The sequence below is a fragment of the Populus trichocarpa genome, chromosome 1, assembly GCF_000002775.5.
Source record: "Populus trichocarpa isolate Nisqually-1 chromosome 1, P.trichocarpa_v4.1, whole genome shotgun sequence".
Taxonomy (NCBI): domain Eukaryota; kingdom Viridiplantae; phylum Streptophyta; class Magnoliopsida; order Malpighiales; family Salicaceae; genus Populus; species Populus trichocarpa.
The window spans coordinates 34,019,932-34,031,142 of NC_037285.2; the positions used below are offsets into that span (position 1 = coordinate 34,019,932).

Below are 11,211 nucleotides of genomic sequence, written 5' to 3' on the forward strand. Positions count from 1 at the left end.
TTTTTTTCTATAAAAAATGCTTAATTAATTTAGCTTGAGTTATTGTTTGTGGGATCATAATACAATTAATTTAATTATTCATTTTCAGTTGTTCTTGGCTGTTACTGCCATCATCACCTCCAACAACACAACAAAGCATTAACTATCTATCCTTTTTCTTTTTCTTTTTCTTTTTGTATGGTAATTTATAATTTCCTTTTCAAGAATAGAGGATTCATTATGCAATATTGTTTTTCTTTTTTTATTTGATTTGATAGATTCAAAGTAAATTTATTTCTCCAATCGTTTAAATTTTTAAAAATTCATTTAAGAATTTGTTTTCCAACTATCAATAATTTGAAAAATGATTCATAGAGTTTAAATCCAAAACCGAAAATTCATGGATTAATTATTCTTAAACAAGTTATGAAATAAGTGTTGATTATAAACATTCACCAAGTGTAGGCTCACAATATTTATAAAAACAAAAAAAATAAACATTTTAATTATTCTAAAAATAATATTTTACACGCGAGGAAAAAGAATTAAGAAAAGCTTGGTCTAGTATATGAATGATCTCGTAAACAATTGATTATGTTAAGAAAGTATATTCTTTCATGGTTTGATCAATTGATTATGTTAAGAAAGTATATCCTTTCATGGTTTGATCAATCAACTTCCTTGCATGTTTGAAATTCCATCCAATGGTTTGAAGCACATGTGGGTCAAAACGATGAACATGTCTTAATCCCTTAATCCTAGTCCTTGAAATTTTGATTTTTGGTTATTAAATGAATTTAATATATATATATAATTGGTTTTAAGGCCAAGAACACTTGAAAGATTCGGTAAAACATGGTTTTTCTCATCTCTTTCTTGTGTTGTGTAAAGCAAGAAAAAAACGATATGTTGAGGAGAACCATAATGAGATGTTTTTTGTTTGATTAGGAAAGTGTCAAAAGTCCATTTTGATGGGTGAGCTTATAGCTAGCGTGGAAGAAATCAAGGCTTTTGAAAACGATTTTATGCTGTTTCGTTGAGTCCGGTGTCATGGGCATAATTATCACATCCCATCTAAGTTTTGGTTAGGGATTGGATGATTAAACGTAAATCTATTTTAAAATAATTCATTTTAAAAAATAAAAATAAAAATCACTTTGAATCAAAATAATAAAAGGTATATTTGAAGTTGTTACATTTTATCCAAATTTAATCAAGTAAATTAAATAACATGTGATTGAATCAATTTTAAGGTACTGTTTAGGAACGCGATGCAAATTGTGTTCCACAAAAATTCAATTTTTTTTTCATGTTTCGGATCGTTTTGATGTGCTGATCTCAAAAATAATTTTTAAAAAATAAAAAAAACATCATTTTGATGCATTTCAGCACGAAAAGTACTTTAAAAAACAACCACAACCACACTCCCAAATAAAATCTTAAACAAGTCAAAAGCAAATCTAATCCAATTTAAACTTCAACTTCAAATCAAGGGATCACAAAATTTATCCATAGAGCTAGAACAAATTTGATAACTATGATGGTGAGTAGTTACTAATTTGGATTCTAATTTTTAATTTTTCTATGTTATTGATATAGGTAAATATTTTTATATATTTACAAAAAATTAAATTAAGAATTTTGAAATCACCTTCATTGATGTAATTTTCATCTAATGAGAATTAGCTTGTCTTTTTGTAAGCAATATAGGGTATGAATTCATATTTTCTTTTTGTAGTTTTTTTGTCGGTAAACTAAATTCGTTTATGCAGCTTACCTTAATTTCTGTAATTTTCTTTCAGAGAATTAACTTGTCTTTTTGTAAGCAATATAGGGTGTGAATTCACATTTATTTTTTTCTAGTCTTTTTTGTCGCAGAGTGAATTCATTTATGCACTTCAATTCCTTTTTTAAAGTGTTTTTTAAATTATTTTTATATGAAAATGCATTAAATTAATACACGATGAAATGTTTTTCACATTTTTAGTTTTCAAACTGATATTTTTAGGTATTATTAATAGTTTTGATGTTCTAATATAAAAAAATTATAAAAAACTTATTTTAATATATTTTTAATTAAAAAAATATTATGGTAAGAGCACCCTACACGATTACACTAATTTAGACCGTATTTTGGGATGCAGAGAGGAACAAAACTATTGTTTCTAAAAGAAAAGGTTGTGTCGACTAATTTGAACCTCTTCTTTTATCAGATCTTGTAAGATGAGCTTTGCGGAAGCAATTCGAATCACGTTGTTGTATAATTTTGACCTAAACAAATCCTTTGATTTTGTAGTGGAAACGATGCTAGAAATTAAAAACTTTTTCATGTAGCACTTGCACTTAGTTTTAGTTAATCAAATTACTTATTTGTCAGTGTTTCGAGAAGACTGGTAATCATAATTAAAGAGATACGTGTGGTTGTGGTTATTTTTTAAAATATTTTTTTATTTAAAAATGTATTAAAATAATATATTTTTTATTTTTTTTAAAATTATTTTTGACATCAGTACATTAAAATAATCTGAAAACACCAAAAAATATTAATTTAAAAAAAAAATTATATTTTTTTTAAAACACTTTTAAAACATGAAAATAAACGGGCTGAGTGAACCATTCTTAATGTTCTCATGTGTAATGCCACGCATATAAAGGAAACATAAAAAAAAAAAGAATGGTCAAATATTTATTAAAAAAAACGAGATCATTTGAATGAAAAAAAATTAAAAAAAACAAGCTGAAAATAGGGTTTTATTCTAGATAAACTTGAATTTTTTCCAAAACAAGTTATGTTTTGTATTGTAATCGATGAAGTTGGGATGAGCCTCGTGAAGAGTATTTTTTTAGCTAATTTTTTATTCAGATATTGTTATATTTTTATTTTTATCTATTTAAGTTATTAGTTTTTTTATTTAATTATATATTGTCAATTCAATATATTAAACGTGTATATATGTGTTGGGTGTCTCTTGGTACATATATGATAGAAAGTGAGTAACAATGAAGAAAATATGAAAACAAATTATATTTAGTGTCCAACTTTTTATTATTTTTATGTTTTATGCTATAAATAAAATGATAATTCTTTTACCAATTAGAATTTGAGTTTAATTTTATCAAGACACTTCATATTCAAACTCTAAATAAATAAATAAAATATATTTGAAAGAAAAAAAAAACTATATATATCTTCCCATCATACCCGAAAGCTAGTTGAGCTTTAACCTCTCGTTGAAAACCCAAAAGAAGAAAGAAAAGAAAAGCAAAGAATCCAAGCAGCTCAATCATGGCTATCAAGACACAAGTACTTTTATAAATGTTGATTGGTACCGACTAATATATATAATCCGATTAGGCCAATTACTGCCTACCTTTTTTGTTTGGATTTTTAGCTGTAACGCTAAGGTAATTAGTTCAAACTCTCGCAGAAATTACGTGTCAGTGACGTTTGATCATGCCTTGAGTTCTGTAGAAATTTTACATCAAAATTATTCAGCAGAATTCCCTCTTAATTAATATATATCGTGTAATTAAAGCAATTAGGAAAGAGGATTATTGAGCTTGTAGCCCTTAATTAAAATAAATAAATAAATAGTGAGATCTCTTGTTTGAATATCACCTTCCCAAATCAAAACACAAGAGAAAAGAAAAGGAGTTTAAAATAGGCTCTTGTTTCTCAGAGAAAAAGAAATAAGAAAAAAAGGGCATGGCTCTTCAGTGGAAATTAAGAACATTTATTATAATCATCATAGCTATTAAAATCATTGATTTAATAATTAAGAGAATTCTTAAGCAAAAAACATAATGATAATAATTCCCGATTACTTTCAAAATTGACCCCATTTATTCAAAGAAAAAAGAAAAAAAAGAAGAAAAATCAGGGTCAAGTTTACATTTATCTAAAATAATGTGGATAGCTATAATTAATTTGTTTCCAGCACGAAATTTAGTGATTTAATTCATTTTTAGATCGTTTATAAGACAAATATAATTTTGTATTTGCGACTAAATTGAAAGCCACAAAAAACAAATTCCAATTGAGTCCCACATCCATTGAACATTGTCCAATTAACTCTCATCTTAAAATTCTTACTTTTAAAAAAAAGTGAAAAGGACTTATCTTCTTAAGATAATGCACCACTTCTAGACTGGTGGGTAATGCATCATAGATGGAGGATTCAATTGATAATTGCGACAAATTTGTCCTTTTCTTGTAAGAAAAATAATAATAATAATAATAATAATAAAAGTCCTCCTGCGTGTTGTGGCCAGGATTTTTCCTTCATGAACTGGCTTAGATGTTTCTTGTTAGCAGCACTTAGCACTAAAAATAGAAGAAAAAAGAAAAAAGAAAAAAAGAAGCTTGGGAGGAGTTAATCCACGAGGACTTCAGAGGGTTCATCCTTAATTAATCAAAGTTTCTGAGTGAACAATTTGGAATTTGAGAGAATTGGCAAAGCTGACTCTTTTGTCGTTTGCCTTTACGAATTTGGAATTTTCTTCTTTCATTTATCCTTTCCCTCTTTGAACAACCAGACAACGAGCAACCCAGAAACCTGACAGCAATTATCACTTATTCAATTATGCACGCTCGATGTAAGTTAATTATGCTCTTTTTTTTTTCCTTAAAAAAAACATTTTAAGATGATTTTATGGATATATTTTCCCCATCGATTTAGTGTATTTACAAAAAATAAAACCCTTCTAAAAATTAATGGGAGATTTAGGTTGAATAACTGAATTAATTTAATAAAAGAATAAAAAGAGAGACCATAAGATTATTTATATCCAAAAAACATAATATAAAAAGAGATCATTACCGTTTTTTCTTTGCGGCAAAACTAATATTCTTTCTTCCAAAAAAAAAAATATATATTTTTGTCAAACAATTAGATGCTTTAAGAATCCTGGAGCTTACCTATTCAATTTGAAGTCTAATTAAGTGTTCATCTTTCTTTCTTTCTTTTCGGCTGTATGGTGAAGATATTCTTCGACCAGTTGATTGAAACTAAATTTATTATTGGATGATCATAAGAACATGCCTCTCGCATTGATTTAATTCATTGAAATAAATAAATCATTTATAATACATGGTCCTGGATAGTGGCAATAGGGTTTGAATCTATAAAGTCAAAGAATAAAGCAAGCGCCCTCAGCCACCACACCAGCCTCCTCTTTAGAGTCAATAAGAATTAATATAACAAGTGAGTTTTAACGAGGATGATCTAGTTAATATCACAACTGATGATCCTTAGCCATTAGATCTGTTAATTTGTTGTTAGATTTGATAGTTTTATCCCATGAAATTAACTAGACCCGCTTGCAAAAATACTTTAAACTCTAAAATATGGAAGGAGGCCCCCTGATTTGATCAGAAGCTTACATGCAGCGGTCTCATGAAGTGGCCAAGGGGGTCACTGGAGGCCTCCTGAGGCATTGCTATCTCACAAGAATCTAAGCATAAAGCGTGGACAATCACGTTTGATGGGATTCTTGAATAAACAAGGTGGAGAGAAGAAACAAAAAAGGAACCGAGAACTTGAAATCTGCCTTGGAAATTAATTCAGTGAACAAGCTTTTAACATAAGGTAATTAATCTGGTCCGTGAGACATCCCATGAGCTGTCCATAATCAACTTTTTCAGGGAAAAAAGAGAGAGGTTGTTTAATAAGCATATGCAGATATGATATAGGGGAAACTTTTGAAGAAAGCAAAGCACAACAAGTGGCAGCTGGTCTAGAAGCATGAGCTTGCTATGGTAACACTTGCAAATTAATAAACAATGGACTAGTTATAAGGCATCACGTCTGTCCTATTCAGATTGTTCTAATCAAGATTATAATAGAGATAATTAACAATGTGGGATTCATTAGTTTAATGCAGCCAATTGCATAGAAAGTGGATGTCCATTGGATGAGGCTTTCTTTTATTAACATTAAGCATATTTTAAGGAAAGTTTATGTGTTGGCTCTCCACTGATTAGTGTGGTGGATTTACCTTTGCTCTTTATATATTTATAATCAAAAGCTGATCAAGGCTTCACTGTCATTGCATAGGTTTAGCATTTTTGCCAACACAGGTGCATGTAATCTCTTGAGCTGAGGGTGGGATTGGCTAGAGGACAAAGGCCTAATCAGCCTCAAGGACACAGGTTTGGAAAAGGGCCAAGGCATTCAAAAAAAAACCCTAGAACATAAAGAAAGAAAGAAAGAATGAAACCCACTAATCTTGTTTTAGATGGCAAGAGATTGAAGCAGCACTTGTATAAATCCTTTTTCATGGAGATAAACAATCCTTAAAAAGGACTCGTTTACCTAAACAAGTCACTTTTTGGGATGCTCACGAGCCATGTGATGCTTCAAAAATGGGGTATAAGAGGACAAGTGCCTTGCTTTTAAAAGGGGTTTAAGCCTATAATAGATTAACGATCGATCATTCCTAATGCTAATGCAATGGCCCTCAAGCCTCGCACATACTTAAGTACCTTCTTGAATGTTTCTTTGTAATGCGACCATTTCACAGATGCCCACCTTCGTTTGTTTTTCCCAACTACTGTACTGACAAGTCACTAGCTAGCTAGGCTAATAACGAGAGAGAAGGCAACCATCAACATCAAATAGTTGAGCAAATGTCATTTCAGACGTGGAACATATTCATTTAGCTGTTGCTGTGCTTAGAGCATATGCCATTCGTTGATGCAAGCCATTTCAGGGCTATGAGCTCTCGTCAAATCAAGCATCTAGGTAAACTGTTTGGACAGTAAAAATTAAGCACAAGACGCTTTCCTTCACACCTCTATCATTGTTGACACGACTGCTCATGGACTCGGATTTGAGCAGGTATTTAGTAAAAGTTATTACAACTCAAAATGAACCTATCCGAACCCATCTAACGTTGCCTGATTGCTAGGTTATACACAGCTAATTAAGTTATATAATTAATTTGGATTTTATAGATTAAAACTATATATAAGAGGTGTTGTTTTCGCGTATTCCCACTTTTATTTATTAACTGAACAAATTGTTCAATTTCTTAATGAAAATAGAATATTCAATATGCATGATCGATCGACATAGAACTGGACCTATATTTTTGTTCTTGTTTACCGATTCCTACCGTCTTATGGCCTAATTTACGATGTATATTATGCTTGACTGCTGCTATACTCGTTTTTACTACTGAAATAGCTAGTAACTAGCTAGATGAACAACTGACAGTTACCAAATCGCCTACCTGCTGAATTAAATAAAAAAAATTGCTCAAAGCCAATATAATGATTGTAGATGTTAACCAGCTTATTTAGTAAAGTTTATTTCATTTTCACCAACTAACGTGGAATCAAATCTAACTTAAAGCAACGATCGATAGTGATATTTTTTTATAATGGACTTTTAGTAATTTGGTTGATAAATAAATACATTCTTAATATCATGTTCTAGAGTTTTTTTTAAAAAAAATCTTATGGGTGAATGCATTAATTAATTTGAATATGAAAAGTATTTTATTTTCAACGATATTAATATGAGATAAATATCTCTTATATATCAATAAGATAATAAACATGATAAGTCGCTAAAGAGATTTTGTATACATTAATATATATGTATACCGATTTATCATATTTTTAATTTTTTTATTGTAAAAAATCGTTCATAATTGTATATATAACATTGGAACTTGATAATAACTATGTTTTTTGTATCTAATATATTTATTAGATCCATATTATTTTAAAATTAGTTCACTATCAAGTCAAATATTTTAAATCTAACATATTAATGAAATCCATTTTATTTAATATTATTTTTATTTATAAAAATCTTAATAAAAAAGCTAAGTCATCACCTTCTATCTTCGTTTTAGACGGTTTAGAGGTTAATGTGGACGGGGGAGAGTTCCATGGAAAGACTTTATGACTTATCTGTGTGCAAGTGAACGTGTTTTAATGTCCTCTAATCGGGAATTAATAAGATTTATTAAGAGAAAAGTGTCCCAATGGCATGATGGTGGCGGTGCATGCGGCAGTAGACATACATGCATATGTATACAGCAGAGCCAAGTGTCGACATCTATGGTGGAAAATTCATCTTCAAAGGGGTCAACCGTCCTATCCTAATCATATACAAAGATTCCGATGACCAAGTGCCCAAAACAAGATAATATTTGACAGACACATTTGGCAGATGATTTAGAAAAAGTCCATTCAATTTTGTGAAACTCTGGAACCGTGTAAAACTAAAATTAGGGCTCCTGATTTCGGCCAGCGAGGAACATGACATTTCCATTTTCACAACAAATGATGTGACAGACATGGCTTATTGATGACAGCACAGCTACAGCTGCCTGAAAGAGAGAAAACCATTTGATGCAATGCAGTGTTGCCATGATTAAGTTCTTCTTAAAAATATATTTTTAAAATGTAAAAACAAACGCAGACAGTATTTCTTTCTTTTTCAACCGCAATGAGACATCAAACTTCAGTCTTGCATTGCTGCTGGCACTTGAATTCGAGCACGCACATTAATGGGGCTGCTACTGTTTAATCATTTGACTAAAGAAATTTCATCATGAATTATCACGGGGGCTAAGCTATTGTAATTAAAGCAGCTAGTTTTCCTCACCACAGTACATCTATGATTGGAAACTTCAAAGCAATTCCATGGCCCAATTTAGTAAAACAGTGCAAAGTTAAGCCCACCATACCAATACTGTTGATCAGGCCTATCGACAATTCTGTTAGTTGGGCTCATACTTTGAAGGATAATGCTTGGAATCATGGCCCAATTTACCACTAAAGGCTATTCAAACTTGTCAGCCCGACACCCTGATCCAAAAGAGAGCCACCCAAACCAGAAAGAGAACCAACAAAACTCAACCACACCATAACCAAAGGACTCCCTCAGTCATTCACTGTCCTTTTATCCATGGCTACCTCTTTATCTCTCCCAAACTTCCTCTCCTTCTTCTCACCTTCAAACCCACCTCCCAAAACCCCGGTGCCACCACCCCAACTCTCCTTTTCCACGCCGCAAGCTCAAAAGTACAAGTCTTTATTGTTTTCCCAAGAGAATGATGGTGGTCACTGTGGTTCTTTATCGACTGAATTGTCATCAGTTGTGTGCCCTTCACTTGCTTATTCAAATACCCTTTTCTTTAAATCAGCATATAATGTGCAGGTCGTTGTGGAAGATAATGAGCCTGAAGAGAGGTTGCTGAATAGGTTCAGGAGAGAAGTCATGAGAGCTGGTGTTATTCAAGAGTGTAAGAGAAGGAGGTTTCATGAGAACAAACAAGAAGAGAAGAAACGTAAGGTCCGTGAAGCTCATAAGCGTAATCGAAGAAGGTCTGTTTTGTTGTTGTTCTTTACTAATTTGATTCTTTTGTTTTTATTGCTTCTTTTGTTTGGTTGATGAGAAAAATTGAAAAGGAGGGATTTTGATGGAAGGATTTATTTAACTTGAGAGGATTAGTTGTTCATGGGTCTCATTGTAGTGTGAATTTTTCTTTTTTATGTTTGTTTAGTTGATTGGCGAGTGGATTTAGGGTTGGATGAGATTTTTTTTTAATTAACATAATTTTGTAGTTCATAAGGTTCGGTGAAGAGTAAATTGTCCAGTCTTTAGAGTTTGGATGATGACAGATTGAGGAATTCAAAACATAGAGATGGGAGTTTCGAGAGTTACTGTGTTTCTTATGATGCATTGGTATTCATGTGAATTCATCTTAATTAAGATAAATATTTATGAGTGCTAGGTGAAGCTGAGGAAAGAAATGCAGAACTTTGAATGCTTTGTTTCGTGTTGTTTTGGTTGGCCAGCCCAAATTTGAGGGGTAGAGTTTTACTTGACCTAAGCAATATAAAGTTTAATCACTGCTGATGGGCTTATTTTGTTTCTAAGCAATCTAGCTTCACGCTCTGATTTCAATGGGGTTTCTCAGTGTGTCACCTCCTTGTGCTTGATTTTTTTTATTCTTTTCCCACTGCAATTATATTGGATTACTTTATAAGTTCCTTTTCATCTTCTAAATGAATGGGAATTCAGATTTTCATCATTTTGTGTGTTGTGGTGCCATTTTCTGTGCTCACTGCTTATCCTCCGTGACAAAACACAACTGCTTATTTTACACACAGGGGCACTTCAGTTTTTCTCAGTGATCTATTTATTGTCTGAATTCCTTTTATAACTATTTTGCTATTGAAGCGCATAACACCACAAGCTTCTATATCTGATGAACTAGAGATAGGTTTGGTAGTTGAATCTCAAGGAGGTGATGTTTAGTTTCATCCTTCATATTATAGATTCTCTATCATGTCGTTTGTTTGTTGTATTGCAATTTTTGTGAGTTGTCTAGTCCCTTTTACTGGAAACTGTGTTGTTTGCATCAGCGCCTAGTTGAATGGCAGGAATGAACAATGTTTTTTGTTGGATCTTTCATGACAATTGGTATTTACTGCTAAAATTGTCTCACCTCCATGACAGGCGCCCCCAGATGAGAGGCCCATTCCAAAACAAGCCAGAAGCATCTCCAAGCAAGAAGAATGATGATGATGACGATAACTGGGAAATGCCTGAAGGAGACGCTTCTTTTTGAAGCATTCACCCTGCCTTCTGACTGTATAATTTCTTCAAGATGTGAATGTAAGAGGCTATTTTTCCAATTAAGGTTTCTCAAGTAAATCATGTTATTTGTTTGACTCCATACGTTTCCTTTTTGTTGCTTTTTGTATCCAATGTAATGATATTCCACCGTTGAATCAATTGAAGGACCCTTAATCTTGTGTGACTTGAATTATTTCTCAGATGACATAATATTTTAATTATGATATAGGTAAACAGACGTTTATTATTCATGCATTTCATTCAGTCGAGAAGTTCGCACTTTAGTAAGAACATACCTGTGTAATCAGATATATGGTCAACACTAAAGTTGATTTTTTTTTAATCAAACACTTTTGTTGATTGGATGAGAAATAAATTCTAACTTGTCGAGCACTTCATTTGAGCTCTTCCTGAAGAAATCTGCGAGGCCGAGCTATTGTCCTTCACCAACAGAGCATTGAACATTTCTTGACTCTTCACGAACAAGGTTATCAAGAACAAGGTTCAGGCCATGAACCTTGCTGTCCAGATCACTAACAGCAGGTAGCATGTAAGGCATATATCTCGCTCATATCTTTGCCTGGCTCACATAATCCACCGCAATAACTCGGTTCTATATGCGTAGTGCGCA

At 31.9% G+C, this 11,211-nt stretch overlaps 1 protein-coding gene across 1 annotated transcript; it reads left to right on the forward strand.

Annotated features, from left to right (window-relative positions):
- The first annotated feature begins 8,854 nt into the window (after nucleotides 1–8,854).
- Nucleotides 8,855–10,770, forward strand: LOC7456227 (30S ribosomal protein S21, chloroplastic). Its single transcript, XM_002300066.4, has 2 exons — nucleotides 8,855–9,322; nucleotides 10,461–10,770. The coding sequence occupies exons 1-2, from the start codon at nucleotides 8,904–8,906 to the stop codon at nucleotides 10,570–10,572; spliced, it is 531 nt and encodes a 176-aa protein (XP_002300102.1). The 5' UTR covers nucleotides 8,855–8,903; the 3' UTR covers nucleotides 10,573–10,770.
- Nucleotides 10,771–11,211: the final 441 nt, after the last annotated feature.

Coding starts and splice junctions, on each gene's coding strand:
- LOC7456227 (XM_002300066.4), top strand. CDS start 8,904: ATGGCTACCTCTTTATCTCTCCCAAACTTCCTCTCCTTCTTCTCACCT. Junction 9,323..10,460: donor CATAAGCGTAATCGAAGAAG/GTCTGTTTTGTT, acceptor CCTCCATGACAG/GCGCCCCCAGATGAGAGGCC.